General features: G+C 36.3%; 1 protein-coding gene across 4 annotated transcripts in view; it reads right to left on the reverse strand.

Annotated features, from left to right (window-relative positions):
- The window catches only part of OSBPL8 (oxysterol binding protein like 8), a 94,712-nt gene that overhangs the window by 12,478 nt on the left and 61,465 nt on the right, over window positions 1-20,769 (reverse strand). For all 4 annotated transcript variants that reach the window (XM_088141834.1, XM_088141833.1, XM_088141835.1 and 1 more), the window contains 9 exons: window positions 19,098-19,323; window positions 17,630-17,814; window positions 14,669-14,750; window positions 13,123-13,221; window positions 8,887-8,983; window positions 8,558-8,656; window positions 4,555-4,652; window positions 1,841-1,930; window positions 262-398 (listed from right to left, as the gene is read on the reverse strand). In XM_088141834.1, the coding sequence (XP_087997960.1) occupies window positions 262-398; window positions 1,841-1,930; window positions 4,555-4,652; window positions 8,558-8,656; window positions 8,887-8,983; window positions 13,123-13,221; window positions 14,669-14,750; window positions 17,630-17,814; window positions 19,098-19,323 (1,113 nt within the window). The remainder of the gene's footprint in view (window positions 1-261; window positions 399-1,840; window positions 1,931-4,554; window positions 4,653-8,557; window positions 8,657-8,886; window positions 8,984-13,122; window positions 13,222-14,668; window positions 14,751-17,629; window positions 17,815-19,097; window positions 19,324-20,769) is intronic.

Here is a 20,769-nt window from a genome sequence, read left to right on the forward strand (position 1 = left end):
CAATTAAGGATTCTCTCTCCAGAGGATAAGCTAGGCTGTGGTTTCTAATCTTATCCTTTCTGCTTTACCCTTTAACCCTTTAAACAAGTAAAGAGTATCTTGGGAAGCTAGAGGGAATAAAATGGAACGTCTTTGAACACATCCATCATAGCAGTCATTTTTATGAGAGTGCCCATAAAGTGCTCTAAAATTCTAAATGTGCCCACAAAAAGCTTAGGAATCTTTGCAAAATAAATAATAAAAGTTTTACAACAAACGTACTTCTCTGACTCAAAGTCACCTTGTTCCTCAAACTTCACTGTGTATCTTCTTAATCTGTGTTGCCTGATCTCAGGTGTTGGGTTCCAGAATGTCTCTGAAGCATCTGTCTTTTTATCCCTAATTATAACTTCACTGTCCTATAATGTTAACATATTAGATTACATGAGTAGGCAAAGCATTTTTCAGAGTCAGGAAAAACAAGAGTTCCTTCAGAAAGTCACTTTTTGCAATTAAAAGGCTTGCACTAGTTTGGCAGAAATAGTCAGGGACAGCTGAAAGTCATACTTGATAGTATATTTCCTTATTTTAGCACCAATCATTTGAATTAAAAGAATGAATTTATTCATTTCCAGTTAAATTTTGTATTTTAATGATTTTTTTTCAGTGGAATTTGGTTTTACTTGCATGTGAATCTGAACACATCTCTTCAAATTTATTGGGCTACAATAAAACATGTAGTCTAAGGTTTGCAAAAATTATATTTCAATTAACTGTATTCTATCAAATATGGCAGTATCCTGCTGATCCTGGTTGATCTCAGAAAGTTAAGGAGAATGAGATCTGATCAGTAATTGGATGGGAGAACACTAAGTAATATCAGGGCTGTAGAAGTTTTTAAAAAAGCAAATGGTTAACCATTTTTGTCTTATTGCAAAGAAAACTGTATGGATTCAGACTGGAATTATTACATTCTGCAGTAATAATTCTGGACTGAAGCATTATTTGAATTAAAACATTAACAAAATCTGTTCCTTGGAAATAAAAGTCCATTAGTCAGCTACTGCCTAGCAATTAATATTAATAATAATCAGTGAATGTCACTGATTATTATTAATATTACAGTAAATATCACTTCAGGATGAGTGGAATTAAAAAATTATTAGCTCTTTACCCATGCTCTTCTTGTTCCATTCTCATATTACAAACACATTTTTTCAGAATCTTACTGGACAACATCCTTCTTATCTCATCTGCTCACTCTCACATACTGTACTTCTAGATTTTCACTCTATTTTCCTTTCCAACTGAAATTTGGTTTAGCAAGAATCCAGGCATACAACTTTTTTTAAAAAAATTAGAGATTAATGTCAATAATTATTTCTTCCTTGTATTGCTTTGGTCCTACAATAATAACCAGTATAGCTGGTTTGAAGGGTAGAATTATGTTTCAAGAACACAAGCCTACCAATGGCAATTCATGACAAGTTTTCTACTGTCTCCTGGGTTCATATTGTAACATTTATTGTGTGTCCAATGTCAATCTGTACTCTTATTAGTTCTATATTCATTTACATTATATTATATTAGCCTTATTGTAAGGCAAGGACAAGAAAGCTAAGAAGCATGAATTTCTGTTTATTTATTCAGATGGCAGACCTACAGTAAATGTGCAACGTTTGCTTTTGGAGATTATTGCTATTTTGGTCAGATTTCTGAAAAACGTATAGTAAAATAATGAAAAGGCTGATGCATATGTCATAATTAAAAGCAGTACATATCAAACAATTCAAATATAAAATATACATTAAAATATATCCAACATTTAAAAAACCAACCAAACCAAACCTCTGCTACTCACCCAATGGCCTTCCAGAGTGGCTAGAACTTCTTTTCCCAGTTTAATTTTCCCCATTATTTGATTAACATTGTCATTGTTCCCCAAAAATGGCTATGAAAAAAAATAGTTAGATGTTTTTAAAAGCTATATAATATTTAAGAAATGTAAAATTAATAATTTCCTAATGTTTCTTTTATAAAAAGAACAAGCATGCCATCATAAGTACTGTAAGTTTATAAAGTATTGCACTGAAACCAACAGTTATTAAAGTGGAGAGAACATCATTTACCGAATTCCTCCTCCCCTCACAGGTACTCCACAAGTTTGTGGGACAACCCAGAGCAGGCTAAGAAAGGAGAAATTGGTGAAAATAAGAACAGTTGCCTCTTCCTCAAGGGATCCTGTTTCCCTTGGCAAATAGAAGGATCTCTTCTGTTAGGTTAGATCCTAGCCTGAGAATTTCTGTCAAGATCTGTAAAATCCCTACCTTAGTTAAACAGAGCATAATTTCAAACAAGCAAGTCTCATTTAGCTAAACAGAGCGTAATTTCAAACAAGCATAAATAATATTGCAGCTAACTCCGCTTTATTTATTTATATATATTAATCTATTAAATGTTCCTAGGGATATGCAAACCATCTATTCTGGGAATGGTCTGGCAGTTTTATGGAAATCAGTTCTCTGAATCAGATCAGTGTGATCAGAATGTCCAGATGTTCCAATTTCTGGAAAGGGAGGTTTTGTACAATCCTGAGTACTTCCAACATTTTAAAGAGAATTGTAACAGCAAATAACATATTTCATTTGCCACATGGAGTTAGTTCAGAACATAATGAGCTACATAGCTACAGAGTAGTATGTAAAAATAATATTGTTATCTGAACTAACAGTGATCGATCTGTCTGTCTGTCTGTCTGTCTATCTATTTACAGTGGGGGAAAAAAGTATTTAGTCAGCCACCAATTGTGCAAGTTCTCCCACTTAAAAAGATGAGAGAGGCCTGTAATTTTCATCATAGGTATACCTCAACTATGAGAGACAAAATGGGGAAAAAAATCCAGAAAGTCACATTGTCTGATTTTTAAAGAATTTATTTGCAAATCATGGTGGAAATAAGTATTTGGTCACCTACAAACAAGCAAGATGTCTGCCTCTCACAGACCTGTAACTACTTCTTTAAGAGGCTCCTCTGTCCTCCACTCGTTACCTGTAGTAATGGCACCTGTTTGACCTTGTTATCAGTATAAAAGACACCTGTCCACAACCTCAAACAGTCACACTCCAAACTCCACTATGGCCAACACCAAAGAGCTGTTGAAGGACACCAGAAACAAAATTGTAGACCTGCACCAGGCTGGGAAGACTGAATCTGCAATAGGCAAGCAGCTTGGTGTGAAGAAATCAACTGTGGGAGCAATAATTAGAAAATGGAAGACATACAAGACCACTGATAATCTCCCTCAATATGGGGCTCCACACAAGATCTCACCCCGTGGGGTCAAAATGATCACAAGAACGGTGAGCAAAAATCCCAGAACCACACGGGGGGACCTAGTGAATGACCTGCAGAGAGCTGGGACTAAAGTAACAAAGGCTACCATCAGTAACACACTACACCGTCAGGGACTCAAATTCTGCGGTGCCAGATGTGTCCCCCTGCTTAGGCCAGTACATGTCTGGGCCCATCTGAAGTTTGCTAGAGAGCATTTGGATGATCCAGAAGAGGATTGGGAGAATGTCATATGGTCAGATAAAACCAAAGTAGAACGTTTTGGTCTAAACTCAACTCGTTGTGTTTGGAGGAGAGAGAATGCTGAGTTGCATCCAAAGAACACCATACCTACTGTGAAGCATGGGGGTGGAAACATCATGCTTTGGGGCTGTTTTTCTGCAAAGGGACCAGGACGACTGATCCGTGTAAAGGAAAGAATGAATGGGGCCATGTATCGTGAGATTTTGAGTGAACACCTCCTTCCATCAGCAAGGGCATTGAAGATGAAACGTGGCTGGGTCTTTCAGCATGACAATGATCCCAAACACACCGCCCGGGAAACGAAGGAGTGGCTTCGTAAGAAGCATTTAAAGATCCTGGAGTGGCCTAGCCAGTCTCCAGATCTCAACCCCATGGAAAACCTTTGGAGGGAGTTGAAAGTCCGTGTTGCCCAGCGACAGCCCCAAAACATCACTGCTCTAGAGGAGATCTGCATGGAGGAATGGGCCAAAATACCAGCAACAGTGGGTGTGAAAACCTTGTGAAGACTTACAGAAAACGTTTGACCTCTGTCATTGCCAACAAAGGATATATAACAAAGTATTGAGATGAACTTTTGATATTGACCAAATACTTATTTTCCACCATGATTTGCAAATAAATTCTTTAAAAATCAGACAATGTGATTTTCTGGATTTTTTCCCCCATTTTGTCTCTCATAGTTGAGGTATACCTATGATGAAAATTACAGGCCTCTCTCATCTTTTTAAGTGGGAGAACTTGCACAATTGGTGGCTGACTAAATACTTTTTTACCCCACTGTATCTATCTATCTAGTATTGTTTTAATCAGTGAGATCTTAGGTTCTACTGAATATTTCCTAACTTGATATTATTCATATTATTTAGTATCACAAAGCAGTAACAGTTTAAAGAACAAAACTTTTGAAGAGTTAACAAAAATAAGCATTTGTTCATTTTTCAATTTTAAGTACTCTAATGCATCTGAATAGATTCTACTAACCTTTAGCTTGAATTCAAGGACTGCACTGTATCCAGTTTTCTCACATGTGATGCTAACAGTTCCCCCAAGCTCCAAAGTCATTGTGCCATATAGGATCCCTATAAGAAAATCAGTTGTTTTTTAAAATTTTGTTAAAAAGTGTTCTTCTATTGGATATTTCCTTTTTCTACAAATTATTATCATATACCAAAGTCCTAAACCTTTAATTACTATGGATCAAGATATAACTAATTGCAAGTAACTAGTAATAAGAAAACGTCTGCCAACATAGCACCAACTAATTCCTTCTCTTTTAAAATATCTGAAATGGTGGTAAAATCAGAACATCCTACAAAAGAAATAAGGATGAAATCCTTATTATGATGGCAGTAAACATTTGACAGTAAAATATTTATGAGACATTCACAAAAGTGCTATGTTCTCATATTCTGATAACTTCAAATAATGAAATATTTTCCAGGTACAGTCCATTAGTAAAATCTTCAAAACCTTGAAGTAGGAAATTCCTTTTCTGCAATACATTTATATATTGACTAAAGGACTATTCACAGTTCAAAAAGACAGAATTCAAAGTTAACACTTCTGCATATAAAGGTAAGTTGACAGAAAGGTAAAAGTACCTTCTAAATGAATAAAAAACTCAATTGTCAGTTTTATAAAAGCTGGATTGTGTTCTGGTTCACATTAAGTTAAGCAGTCACTTAACTTGCCTATCAGAGAAATAACATCGACTAGGATACAATGCAAAAACAGTTCACTCAGCTTGTGGATATCACTGAGAAGAGAGAATATTTGGCTTATAGGAATATATGAAGACTGTGTGGAAACAAAAGACGTGATTATTTGCAACTGAGATAAAAGATCTTTTCTGAGCAACACAATTTCATTTATTTATTTATTTATTAAATTTATATAGCTGCCCATCTCACATATGTGACTCTTTGGAACCTTCCTGGCACACAGGAGTGGAGCCACTGCAGAGCAATGTTCCCAATTCTCAAAGATGCGGTGGTCCAGAAGGATACCTTGGTGAATGGTAACAAAGACCATCTACAATTCTGACTATGATATCTCAAACCTTTAGCTTTTCCTAAAGCCAGTCTGAATTTGGTTTAGCTAATAGACTTATTATTAGGGCTACATGAAGCTGAGAAGCCATAATCCTCTTGATTATTTTGTCCAGCTATGGTACGATAGAATCTGGCTTATCAGAACGTCTGCAAGCTTTTGCAGCTTTTATCAGAATGATGAAAACAGTGTTGTGGTATTGCAGTGCAAACTCCACCTCTTTTGGGCATGCATGAGACACTGTGACACATGTAGAAAATAGCTGGAGCTTGTGTCATGATGGTAAATATGCTTTCATCATTGATTTTCTTTGCCCCCCTGTGGATGCTGCTGGGCCTCTAATTGCCTATGGCTCAAGGGAGGACTACTTAAGAAGTAGTCTTATAAGTCCCTCTTTAAAGAGGAAGAAATTTCCCCTCTGTGAAAAAGGCATCAATAATATTTACCAAGGTACCTCCCAGAAGCTCCCTCAGGGGTCAAAAGGATAGATGGTAGATCACATTGGCCCAAGCATTCTATCCACATCCTCAGGAGTTATCAACTCAAACCAATCCTTTTCAACCACATATGAGGGCACTCAATTTCTGACTCTGAATTTAAAACTGTATCCAAGTCGCCTCAAACTTCACAGATTTTATCAGCAAAGAACTCATTGAAAGCACCACAGTGGTTTAATAATTCTGCTCTAATTCTGACTAAGGGACAGATATTAATTTTCTCACAGCTCTGATGAGTTCTAATTGAATGATTGCAGATGCAGTGAGTGAGAAAACAAAGGCTTTTTATCTGTACGCACTGACTCAGTATAGCTCTACTCTGTACCTTATCAGAGTGAAGCCAAGTCTTCTGCTAAGAGCACTCTAGCAATTTTTCTGCCTCTATAGCCCATACAACTTTTTAGAAATAAATTAGGATTTTGATAAAATCACCTGTAGAATCAACACTAAACCCCTATAAATCTCCTCGGAAACCCACAAGATTCAACAACTTTCAGCTTACAAATCACTGCCCAAATAAACAATAAATAAGTTCTTCTTGTTGAATGAATTGGTCCTCTACTCCTAAGATGCTAAGGTGTAGCTATAAATCTGACCTTAATTAGGTAGTGGTCAGTCCATGACAATGGAATTGCCACAGGGGCGTTCACCCATGAAACACTATCCCGGCCAGAGCAAAAGACCAAATCAGCTGGGTGACCAGCAACATATGTTGACTCAATTTGGATAGGCCCAGATTTGTCATGGCCATGAGATCCTGCAAGACTGTGAAGTACTCACTAGACAAAGAGAATCCTTAGTCTATCCATTATTCCTAGTCCAAGATACATACCCTCAATATACGCCAGGTCTGTGATCAGAATTCAGGCAAAGGCAATGCCATTTTATGGATTAAAGCCATACCTCTCCCTGTCATCTTCCTCTGGCCTACTCCACAGCTGAATACACAGCCAGGAGAAGCTGGGCCCATCCTGAGCCTAGTGTCTCATCCAACCAGGCATGTTATACATGCCAGGTCAGCTCTCTTATACATGATTGTCATGTATGTTTCCAACTTTATTCTTTGCTGATCTGGCACTGAAAAGGAACAAGATTCTGTTGGGAGCTGAGACTATTTACCAGGGTTCACAAGCTTACAAGGCAGCTGGAAGGAGAGGCAGCCATTACGTTTCTAAATTCCTTTCCTCTGTAATGACCTGCTAAATTGTCAGTGCCTCCCTTCACCTTCCTATGTCTCCCATCACCAGTAATGGAATAGATGCCCTGTTGAGAATACGCTCATCTTCCCTAGCCCACCATTCACTATTAGCAACTAATCTATCTCAATTAGTTAACCAAATAATTTCAGCCAACCCTGTGCAGCTTCTTAAAACTAAGGCTGGATGACCTTAAGTTTGTTTTCTTATACCAAAAGCCATCTCCCTTTGGAGGCCAGGTTCAGAGGCTGACTCCAGATAGCTGTGGCCTTTCAATGGCTGCATCTCTGGTATAGTTAGCTTTCTTTGTAGCCAAATGACAAGCACTCCACCTCTCATGTGAGCTCTAAACTTGGTTGATGGAATAAGTCTTATCAACTGCAGCTTGGCAGAGGAATCAGAACTGGGCAAAAGCCAGCAGAATAGTTTTTAGCATAGTTTCTTCAAGTCCAAAGGAAAAGACAAGTTGCTCGGGTAATCTCTTAGCTGAAGGCAGAGGAGTATACATGGTAGAAATCCTAGCTTCTTACTTGGCTTTCCAACTGTCATATTACTTTCACAGCCTGGTTGTCAACTTTCTATATGAACCTGATAAGCCACTGTGCAACACAAATTATTGAATATAATAGGTCTTTGGGCTAAGCCAGGAGGGCTATTCTTATGTTCATATGTGATATACTGCTCATTTAAATGAAACAAATCATTGTATATTTCTTTCTAAGTATAATGCTTTATTTTTAAAGAAAATTTATGCATCAACAAACCCATTCATTTTCTTGTCAGAGGTGAATGGCTATTCCTCCATAATGAGACATTCACAGCAGACTTAAAATAGCAAATTACTGCATGAGTTATGAGTCTAAGAAATGGAATGGGCATTTCCTACTGTTGCAATACTTATTTAAGAAACAACATGAAAAGAAAGTCCTCATATTACATGCTATGAAAAAGTGGAATCTTTCCTTCCTTTTAAATGAGTTAAAACCCAAACGTTCCTTCCAGCCATCTAGTAACTGTGGGATGCTCAGAAAAGATGTAGAGATTTCTAGTATTTGCTGCAGTCCCAATAATCAAAGATGTTTCTTCTACTTCTTATTTTACCAAACTTCTTCTACAAGTAAACTTTGCCTTTTCTAAGTCATTGACATTTAATCAAGAAGTAGGAAATTGGTCCTGAATATGGACAGAGGCCTGATTGTTAAGTCAAATTGGTATTTAAGGACCCTTGATAAAATGAAATACCTTTACAGTGTGCATATGGCATGGTCATTACATAGTCTTCTCCTCTATTTAGGAACATCAGTCGCCCTTCACCATCCAGAATGGCAGATAGTGAATTTCCTGAAATATAAAAATGGAAGACTCAAAAAAACTACATCCTAAAAAGTGAAAAGAAGACTTGCCAGACTGAAGAACTGTCCTCTCACAAACTATGTACACCACAGACTAATATTAAAAACAAATACCACCTATATTAGTAGTGAAAAAAATCAACTGTATTCAACAAAAATCCTTCATAAAGAACCTATTTTTGTAGATACTAAACACAATGAAAGCTTTTAAGAGCTTACCGTAAAACTTGGATTTGGCCAAAATATTAGCACTTAAGCAAAATCCATCTTTTCGATTGCTTACATAGAAGGCGGATATTGGAGGATGATGAGACACCTGTTAAAAGCAATAGTGTATATGACCTCCTGTGAAAATCAGTAAAAGCAAGCAAAGGACATAAATACTATTGTAATTCCACAAATATTCAATTAGATCAACAAACACATGATTCCAATATATTATTAAGCAAAAGGAGCTATTAGAAACTTTCAGATGCTAAAATTTTGGTTGCAGTTCATGAAAGCTACTTTGTTTAAAATACTTTCCTGGACTGCAGCTGAGAGACTCACACACTTAATTGTGCTCTGCATTTCAGGCATTACTTAACTGCTTGCTATGGCTTTGAATTAGGACACCAACTAATATCTGTATTTAATCATGCACTTGAGTAAATAAGCCCTTTCAGTTCAAACTGAATGTTCAACATAGTTTACAATTTAAAACAAGACAGAAAGTACAAATTACAGAATAGAGAATCAAGGAAATAAAAATCCTTAAAGGCCTGGCTAAAGAGAAGTATCTGCAGATTTTCTGAAAGTAGACAGACTGATGCCTAAAAGCAGTTTCCAAATGAGTTCTCGTATCACAGTACATGAAGACAGAATCTGTCTGAAAGATGCTGAAGAAGTATTGACTGTACAGATCAGCCCTGATATATATCTAAGATAGTAATAGCTTCCTGCTCTTCCTCTGTGAGGCAAGAGCTTTTATGGGCTTGTTATCTTCAGGAATCTTTTCTTCTTGTGCACAATATTCATGCTATTCCCATGCTGGCTCTCCTGCTTCTGACTGGTTCCTTTTGCGTATCCATGATCCTGTTAAAATGCATTTGATGAAGTGAGTTGCAGCTCCCAAAAGCTTATGCCTTTTAATAGAATCTATTAGTTGGAAAAGGTGCTATCAGACTCCTCTGATTTTTACCACCCTAGATATGCATGGTTCTCCTCCTACAATATCCAGAAACCGGAGGTTTGTTCAAATAGATGTTGGATAATTTTTCTATTGTTTTAGCTTTCACTGTTCCCTGTTGTTGCTTTCAAGCAGTCATCTTGACCTTACAATCTTTTTGTTAGGAAACTGCTGATAGTTCTGTCACTATTTCTTACAACACTCTCAGACAGTGTTTTGTTGATATCCCATGTTATTGGTGTTGACACCCTCTGGCTAGCCTTGGAGATTATCTTGTATCTCATCTGTATTAAGCCTTGCTCTCATTCTTCACAACTGTAGTTTGATGTGCTTTTCCCAGTCTTTCATGTACACACTAAAATAGTTACATAGAAATCCACACAGGTCACCTCCAGTCACTTGTCCTAATGCCAGCTAAATGCAAAATCACAAAAAGACTCATAAAATAATATTTAGTCAGAACCAAACAGCATGCTCAGGTTTGTATAAGTATTAACTTATTGAACATATTGTTCAACTGATTTGAAATGTTACATGCAACACTTATGTTCAGCGGTCCTCCTGTCTCTTCATAATTTGCAGCTGCCTAAGTAATCAAGAAGCTAATTTGGCTATGGGTGTGAGAAGAATGCATCAAAAGCAACAGGATCAACTCTTCAACTATCTCTGCATGTTACAGATCACTCTATGTTTCAAACAGCAGTGCCAGCAGATGATATGGGAAAAACCCCAAGTGCATTCAGGAATTGTTAAATCTATTCTAGTAGCCATCCACACATTTACACTGATCTTATGCCAGATATTTCAAAATCTTTTCTAGATTAGCTGAGATGGCTGTAGTTCCACCCTCAACTATGTAAACATCACCAGCACACCAAAATCTGCTCATTCTTCATTACCATCTGCCCTATGGTCATTATAGTAGAACTATCTGTTGAAACAAAGGCAGGCGGGGTCATGAGATTGCATAGGTGATTGCTGAATCACAGTGATTGGTAGGCAACTTTCTGTTATTCTGTGTAGTGTCTGGGTAAAACACTTATAGCAGAATAACAGTTGCCTACGTGGACAACCAATCCCATGGCAAAACAGAGTACTACTCTTCCAAAATAAGTCTCTTCTCTCCTACACATATCCAGTCAGTAATGTTATATACAGGAATATTCTGAACAGAAACAATTGAGTAAAGTCAGCCATAGCCAAGTATAACGTCACTTAACATGGTCTAGGATCTAAGCTAGGTAGATGATAAGCAAAAAGGATGGCATCCACATTCCAATATGAAAAGTACTGAGAGGAGTCAGGATGGCCACAATGCTGTCCAAATTGCTGAAATGATTGTATTCTGGACACAAAGCAAGCCAGTTTATACATAAAATCCAAACCATGCAACATAGCTTCCGAAATAAAACTGGAGCTGCTGTAAGGGCTGAAACTAGCAAGATGGGAATTGCAGGCTAGAGAGGACCGTTAACAAAAGTGTTTATCAGCTACCAAAGCTACCAAGTAAACTGCCAAATATCAGTTGATTTGGAAAGGAAGGAGGATGAAACTGAGAGTTTAAACTCTGGAGAGCATATATATAATGACTGAATTCTTTGCTCTGTAGTAGGCAGTCAATTGTTACGTTTAAGGCTTCATTCTTGTCAGTGAAAAGGCATGATCAATCAGTCAGTCAGTCAGTCAGTCAATCAATCAATCAATCAATCAATCAATCAATCAATCAATCAAACCAAATTGTATCTGAGGACCTTCTGCTAAGTCAAGCCAAGGTCTGAACTGGAGATTAAGTGTCTGGAGAACTGTGATTTATTGCTGAGACTGACAGGTGGGAGAAAAAAATAGTAGAACTACGTCCTGGGATATATGAAATGCAGAGACATCCTTGGACACATCCAGATGTTAAACTATTTTGTCTTTTCACCAATTCACCCCTGTGTATGAAGTTCACTAAGATCTGTAGCCTTTAGTGACTGCCTCCAGAAAAGTCATCTTTATGTCAGAAGATATAGAGAAGAAATAGCTATGGGTTCAAAAGTGATTTCTGACAGCTGGATCAGCACTACCAAGACATTCCAGGATAGCATCAATGGGGAAGTAGGTGGGAATGAATTCCATAAGCCAATAAACATTTTAACCAATGGATGTGGGAATACTACAGAACTGTAAAGCATACAATAGAACACCAAAATAGTGATGTGGTAAACCTTGAGTGAAGAATAGAAAAGGTATGTACTCTTGAAGAGAGGAAGAATCTAATTAAGCTGATATAAAAAAGAATCAAAATATCTGCAAAGAGATAGAGGGTTTCCCTTTGGCCCTATGGGAATGTTAGTAGGTTTTAGGGAAGTATCATGTACCTCTGGATCAAGAGGGAGGCAGTGATCTCAACAGTAAGAGTAAACAGCCTGAGGTCAAGCAACAGAAGGCTCCAGTATACTTTGGGCTGAAGAATGTGGCCACAAAGCAGGGATAACTTAAATCTTAAAGATAGTTGAGACAGTCCTCAGGGGTCAACACTGAGTTGAAGGGCCATAAAAAAAAATCTTCCGTCAACAGGCAGACAGAAGTCAAGAAAGTCCAGGTTATTAGGAGCTAGAACCTCAGAGTCTTGCTCTGATCTCCCAGGCTTGTCCCGAGAGAAATGCACAGAGTTGGAATGATTGATTCTAGCAAGCTCGAGATATAAAACTATAGCAGTGCATGCATGAAGGAACTCAGTATCTTTCATTGAGGCAAATACATACAAAGAGAGAACAAGAGAACAGCTGTGATGACAATTTTACTCCCACAGATGAAACACTTTTAAAAGAAAATCTATGAAGCTTTAGGCTTCAAAGAAAACAGCAGTCCCATGAGAGGAAAGATCGGGAGAAAAAACTAGCTAGAACAAAAAGAAGCCACTTTTGCAAGGAACAGATTTGTGAGGGAGAAGTGATAAGAAGGGAAATTATTCAAACCTCCTAAAATGCCCCAACTGGCACCCCTTTCCTCATAAGATCTAGTCTGTCCTCCAGATGCAGGGGCAGTTGTCTCCTTGGCTCATTATAATCGGAATCAAAGTGAATTCTTTACCTTTTTTATAATTCCTGTAACACGAAAAAGCAGCATACCTAAAATAATTATTATCCCAATCTAATTGATAGTTGTAGGATAGAGCAGGAACAAAGCTTTTAAAAATTATTCTGGTATTGTTGCTGATTTAATGACTTATAATCAAATATAAATGTTGAAAAATGGTGCTATAGTTTTTCAAAATAAAGATTTTTATCATATTTTCACAATACCTGTTCAGCAATATAAAAAGTCTTGCTATTTGTTTTTGGATGAATCCACAAACAACGGAAAGTCTCACCAAGTATAGGATTATAAGGTTTTTTAAGTCCCTGGGAAGACAGACAATATTTGAAAATACATTGAAAATACATTCCAATTCCAAAAATGTTTAATAAGCAAAACAAGCTTTAATAAGCAAAAACATTTTGAAGATTCTGTAATGAAATGCTTACAATTACTGTATTTACTCAATAGGAGCCCCCACCCCCCATTACTTGTGAACTGAATGGGAACATCTTATTTTACAAATATGAATAGAAGAAGCTGCTAAAAACAAAGGATTGAGCAAGAGGCACAAAGATTGTATGCCTCTGAAGATTAGCTGTTTGCTTGGTTAATTTAACTCTTTTGTAAGACCTAAACAGGACTTTCCATTCCTGTTATTTTTTCCCCTCATTTTGTTTCCATCCAGTTTTCTCTCTCCTGTCCTCTCCTCTCCTCTCCCCTCCCCTCCCCTCCCCTCTCTTCTCTTCAATATAGCCATCCTTAGTCTCACCCCATCTCCATCCTGCTTTTCTTTCTTTTAGGCTCTTTTTTTTGGAAGTAGCAAAGGAGATCCTGTGCATGTCTACATATGTGTCTTTGTATGATTCCAGGTATCAGATTGAAAATGACTGGTATATCTTCTTTGAGATCAACTGATTCTAGCAATGTTGTACTTCATTTAAAAGGCAATTAATTTTAATTAATAGTTATTAATTCAATACATTTGGGGGTCTTGTTCCTATCTGTATGTCTCATGCACATATTTATTTGAGGAAGTTATCTACATGATTGAGTTCAGCTGGAGTTGGCAATCTTCAACTGACGAGCTGGGAAAGATAAGCATGGCATAGGATTATTTTTTCTCTGTACTTTTTTTTTCTCTGCCTATTTTTCTCAGGGAGGGGGATATACATACATACATACATACATACATGCATATATCATAAGTATATTTTATGACAAATTTCACTGTAACAATAATCCAAACTGTCTGTAACTAAAACTTGGCTGACAGAAAATGTTCAGTCAACAACATGATCACCATCATCATATGGTTCTGAGATATCTATCCTTTTTTTCAAAGTTTGTTATTGTTCAGTAATTATTAAGGGGAATAAGTATTTGTCTATCATAAAAATAAATGTTCCTGATTTCTGTTCAACCTAAAAATGGCAGGTCCTGATTTAAAACTTTACTGATATAAAAGTATCTAAAAAAATTAAAAATATTTTGTGGGATCATGCTGACCCACAAACCTTGTATTTTTAATAATTGCAAACTGGATAGAGAATTGGTTCCCAAAGCTGTAGGAAAAAACACTGATTTACCATTAGATTTAAGAGGATTTGATTGAGATATCAAATGGCAATTGGTACTTCAACATAATCAAGGGGTACAGAGTTACAAAAATACAAATATGTAACTTGTTATTTCAGCACTGTTACATATACATTACAACAGAAATTTGAAGCAGTAAGCAAAGTGCTAGGAAAGAAAGTACCAAAGTATTACTTTTGGTTTTTTGTAGAATCCTGACAAATACCATTTCACAACTTGTTTCATACGATTGTAAGCATTCTCTTCAAGGGCAGCTCTAGAAAAAGATTAAACAGATTTACAATCAAAGTATATTAAAATTTTTTCAAGTCAATGTAACAGGCCACATAAGACTTCACAAACACAGTGATAAGAAATGTATACATCATAAATCACCATCAGGTTAAGAATGCCTACTGATTGTTTACCTGTAACTGGGCTTCTTCAAATATTCACCTTGTGCAGTCATGCTAAAGATTTTGTACTGCAGCTAAATCCTAGAATCCTGTGCTTTTACTTCTTGCTTCAAAAGAAGATTCTTTTCCTCTGTGCACACTTCAAGGGCTAGAAGAGGTATTTAATTCCTTCCAAAATCAGCATCCTCCATAAAGAAAGGAAACACTTGTGCTGGAGAACAGGCTGCATGGTTGCACTAGTGATTTTTCAAAGAACCCAGAAAAACATTTTTGTGCAGACATAACTATGAAATATTACCTAAAGAAGCATGCTGCTCAAGAGAAGCAGTAAAAAGGTTTATTTTAAAATGACTGTGGTCTAGACAACAGACTTCCTGATGTTTTGCTGGTAATGTGGCTGGCATCTTCAGAGGCAAGGTGAGCAACTAAGCAGGGACTGACTGGGTTCCTGTCTTTATAGGGCTCCTGTCTAGACCATGGTCACTAAACCCTGAAGCTCAACACTGCCCAATGGATACTGGCCACAGAAGCCTACACTAGTATATTGTTTACTTTAAACTTGCTTTCTTATACCAGGGCACAATACTTCATGCCATGTGTAAACTGAATTAACCAGTTTACTTCTGTGAAATATCCCAGGGTCAGGAAAGATGACAAATCATCTGAAAATCTCAAAGACTAGGAGGGCTGCTATAGTGTTTCTCACCTTGTGGATATGAGCTAATTGCAATTAAGAAATCCATGCAAGTTGAGAAGTGAAGGAAATAGTGTCCTCAATCCCTCTAAAAAAAAAAAAAAAGTAACTGCTGGGGGGGCAGTTTCAAGAATTACTGCAATCTATCAGACTGTCTAAAATACGGTTACAGGTTTGGGAAGCCAAACAGCTTGAGAAGCCAAAATCAAAAGAACTGACTAGTAAAATGTACAAATTGGACGGATACTGAAGTAACTATTTCTAACTGATGTAGCTGTAACCACTTTAGAGAAAATACTTGAGTGTGGTAAGGGCGTATGTTTTTGTATGTGAATTATTCTTTTATCTTGATTTTCAGTTCATCTCTGCACAATTAAGCCAGTGACAGCCCTTCAGGGTAGACCAGATCAGAAAGAAACTCCACAGAAAGACTAGAACTATACTTTTTTGAAATAGGCTATAATAATAGAGCTGTGCAAGCTTGACTGTGATTACCTCCCCTTCCTGTTACATCCCAGTAAATCAGGGATGAGCCTGCCTGAGTCTCTTACAAATACTATCTTGTTTCCTAGGACTTAAGGAATCTTTCAGCCCTCTTTGCTTATATAATGGTACTTGCCTATCTTCTTCAAGGTCATCTCCCTGATTCTCAACAGCCAATGCTAAAATCTAGTCAGCTTGACCCAGTTTTATTTTTGCAGTCATACTCTTTGGTTTGTTTCAGTTTGTGATGGCTTAAGAATAGAATCTCAAGGAACTGACACCAAGAGCTGACTGAACTGTCAGAATCCATTTTATAAGACATTTGTAGAATATGTTCCATTTGAGAGGCTCAAGGGTAGATAAGTAGTTCCTAAATAACTGCTTTACAAGAACATTTGGCAATGAATACAGTAAGAAGCAACTTTTTGCCTGTCGTTTTTTTCAGATACAAGAACTAATGTGTCCATTGGGTAGGAACTGCTGCATCCAACCCGAAGTATTTCTAAAACCAAACAATACGCAGTACTACAAACATGTGGTAAAATAAAAGGAAAAAGAAATTGGTAAAAATAAAAACGGGTAAGTGAACACCAATTAATTTAAAAGCTATTATACAACACTATTAAAGTATTCTACAATGCTGCCAGCATAGAAGCAAAAAAAAAAAAAGCATATCTAATGCAAATCTCTTTTCTCTATGAGGGGAAAAGACAGGAGCATCATTTGTGAGTTACTTTTCAGATTCAGAACCTATGCATGTGTTGGAGGAGAGAGACTGTTCTTCACTTAGAAAAACAAGTCAAAGGAGATGGGGTCACCAATCATTCTATTAAAATATCAGAAGCAACGTTTTCTTTGAAAAATCAGACATACAAGAATATATACTGTAGAGCAGGGGATGTCAAACTTTTTCAGGTTGTGGAACCTGTTAGTTAAAAACATTCTGGAACTTCCAGTCAAGAGGCAAAGCTCTAATGATAGAAAAATGACTATGTAGGAGTGATTCCCCTGACCCTTAGTCTCCTATGGAATTCCATCAAATTCTTGCAAAACCTGAAGGTTCCATGGAACACAGTTTAAAAGACCCTGCTGTACATTACTCCTAACTGTGCTAGTATAGCTCAACCTCTCTAGATATTTCCATGCTTTTCTCTGTTATATGAATTGTTATAAAATTCCTTAGTTATTCCTACCTGCTTAGCTGAAAGTGTTCAATGTACATAAGCTCTTACATGGTTATCTTTTTCTTCTTTTTACTTATTTTTGGTACACTCCTTTCTTTTCCCAAGCAAGAAGCTGCCAGGGAAGGGACATACAGCTCATACTAGAGTATCTGAATTCATCATTTACAGTCAACTTTTGAAATTAGGCCAAGAACTGCATGTGGCCCTAAGGCCCATTTATGGTATGAGGCATCGTTTTATCTGACAAACTCAAAACTAAAAGTAATTCAGGTCTGTCACTGTTCGATCACTCAGTTTCTCTTGAAAATGCTTTTGAAATAACAATACTGAGATGATGTATCAAGATAGTTCTTACTGCATATGAATAAAAGCAACTCACTCAGATAAGAAGTCTGCATGATAGTAGTAATCAGAGAGTTTGTCCAAGAAAGAACGTGTTTCCAAAATAAATGTAGGTAGTACCACCTTGGAGAGATCCATTCCTGGGCGTACTTGTTTCAACAATGTCCAGATCAAACTCTTGTTCTCTTCTGAAACTATTTCTGTTTGAGAAGCTTCTCCTGCCTTCAGCAAATACAAGTACAATGGTGTAAGGGCATGATATTAAAATATATTAATGCATTTAAATAAATTGCAGAATATTTTTAGTTTGGTGCATAACAGCCCATTTACCCATGCCAGTCTGATATAGGATTTAAAGATTCTGCATGGCTGCAAAGCCATATTTGTCCATATGCTTGTCTTATGCACCCATTTTCTATTACATGGAGCTTCAGAGAAAAAGAAAAGGCAGTACTCAAAATGACGTGACTTTAACTGGTTCCCTAATATTAAAGTTTAACTGTCTCTCCCTACAGCACTCTGATCCTATAGTTCTGATTGTGGCTCAATATGTAGCATGTGACACAATACACACTAAGAAAAAAGTGGGATGAAAACTGTAAGTGCCTTACAATAACATTACACTTCCAGGCCAACCATGAGATTGAGAAATAGAGGACTTTTTTGCTTAATCACTGTCTCAGGCAATACAGGTAGTCCCCAGTTTAAGAATGAGTTCCGTTCCCAAGGCCTGTCCTTAAATCGAATTTGTATGTAAGCTGGAACAGTATTATTGTATAATACAATATAAGTAGTATTGTGTAATTGACTCAAACCATTGTGTATTTCACTCAAATTATTGTGTATTTAACTCAAATTTTGCTACAATAGGCTCTGTTCTTAACTATGGGTTGTTTGTAAACCGAGCGTTCTTAACTCAGCGACTACCTGTATTCCTGGTTTTATTTCAGTTGTGGCTATCAATCCCCATGTTGACAGCCTAAATGAAATACCTCTACCTTTATCAAACTTTTTCAAGCACTACATCGACTCTACCCAGCCATCGCTACAATTCATTCTTATTTTTTGTATTTTTAATTAATTATCAATAATGAGACATATTACGTATATCATGTTAAGGGACTAAGAATCACTACTGAATTTTAGCTAAAAATGAATAACAAAAACCATGATCAATATAACGTAAATCACTGAGTGGAACTGGGTCTATAATAAGTTAGGTATCTCATAAAATTGAAATAGAGATTCTGTTCAAAGATAACCCCAAATTTTGGATGGGGTACCAATCCACAGGGTAATATACCAATGATAAAACATACCAACTCTAATATTCAGATTAATTTAATGTTCTTCTTCCATTAAAATTCCCATGCTCATAGCCATAATTCTATCAATTTTACCTGAAGTTCTAAAATGGACATACCACATAACAATAGTGGATAAAAATGGGAAACAAACCATTTTATAATTCAAATACTATGAAGTTAAAATACAACTTTTGTTACCTCTCCGAGTTCTTCATGAGCTTCTTCTAAGTAAATTGTTTCCTTTACATGATCAGGTTCAGGATCAATGTATGAATCATCCTGTCTCTCTGATGTATCTGTGTCACTTTCTCCCAAACCATCATTATCTGACTCATCACGATCATGGTCATTTTCTCTATCTGATTTATCAGAGTACATATCTGGATCTTTAAAATTATGTCTTTCAATTTCACTATCATTTAACCTATTGAAAAGAGATTGTGTAACCTTTTATGCTGTACATTTAGTTAATGGATGTATATGTTTAGTAAACATCACAATGAAATCAAGCACTTTTCATATAAATTAATTTTATTGGAAAGATTTAAGCACAATGAAATCAATAGGACTTACAATTCAATTTAATAAATTCAGTTTAATTACAACATTCCCTGAACTTAATTCATATTATTTTCCAATCTTGTTTATATATTTATCTCTATTTTCTACAGCATCTTACTTTACAATTTAAATGAATATATAAATATACTAAAGAATGCAAAATCTACTGCCTAAATGCAATCAAATCTGATTTTCTTTCTTAGATTTACACCATACCTTATTTCACGGAGCGAATCTTTCCAAGATTTAAGAAAACAAGCTATACTCCCAGTCTGAGATGTTCAAAACTCATTTATATTATATATGTAGTATATACAGGTATTACCTAAGAATGCCCTTAGTTTATCAATTAGTAAACAAAATAATTTCTTCCAAAATACATTAATATTAGTTAACATAGAAGTATTTATATAGACAGAACAGGGTATTTAAAAAAATCACTGTGATAATTTATCTTTGAACTGAATGATACAAGTATAGTGTAGCAGTTCAAATGACTGGAAAGTACTTGCATTGTGACACGGAGTTAACTCAACCAATCATCACTGCTGTTGTCCAGATTGAAATAGTGAGCTGAGAGTGCTTGAATGTAGGCCAAGTTTGTTTGCATTTGCTTGATAATTTATTTGCAAAAAAATAGTGAATTATTATTTATATACTCTGAGTCATGTTTATTCACCTTAGTTTCTAAAGTGTTATCATAATTTTAATCCACCCTTCATTTTTTTATGAGTTTACCAAAACAAAAGAAACAATTCAAAAGAAAAGAAACAATTCAAAAGAAAGTTTAAGTTTAAGTTAAAAAAAATATGTGGAACAAACTTGAAGCCTGTGGGATGCTGTAAGACAAATTCCTAGAATCATTTTCTGAAATATACAGGGAACAATGAAATTATTTCATATAGTGCCTCCGATTCTAATAATCGTTCCATGGTACCATGGAAAGATACCATAATATCAAAAGTTGCAGTCTTAGTTTAGATTATGGCTGTGCAACATTTTGATGGCCAAGGCTATACCTATTCATGTATTTATTTTTATGTCATCTACTTGTAAGATTCCATGCAGCTTTTAATTATAAAATCATAGTAACTACAATCAGAACCTCAACTAAAAACCTACCACTACTGTCCACTTAATTGGTGCTCTCCACATCAAAGGCTCTGCAGAACAGCACCATTTTAATAGGGGGCAAGCTGCTGTGCTATTGAGAATGCCACCATCCTCCAGACCCCTGTCCCCTCATCCCTCAAGTTAGGGACCTGTAGTTCTCCCTCAAGGCTGTTGGCAGGCAAATTTCAATTGGAGA

The sequence above is a fragment of the Python bivittatus genome, unplaced genomic scaffold, assembly GCF_059951505.1.
Source record: "Python bivittatus isolate LINGU-HERP-01145 unplaced genomic scaffold, Pbiv_v1 ctg000330_np1212, whole genome shotgun sequence".
Lineage (NCBI taxonomy): Eukaryota > Metazoa > Chordata > Lepidosauria > Squamata > Pythonidae > Python > Python bivittatus.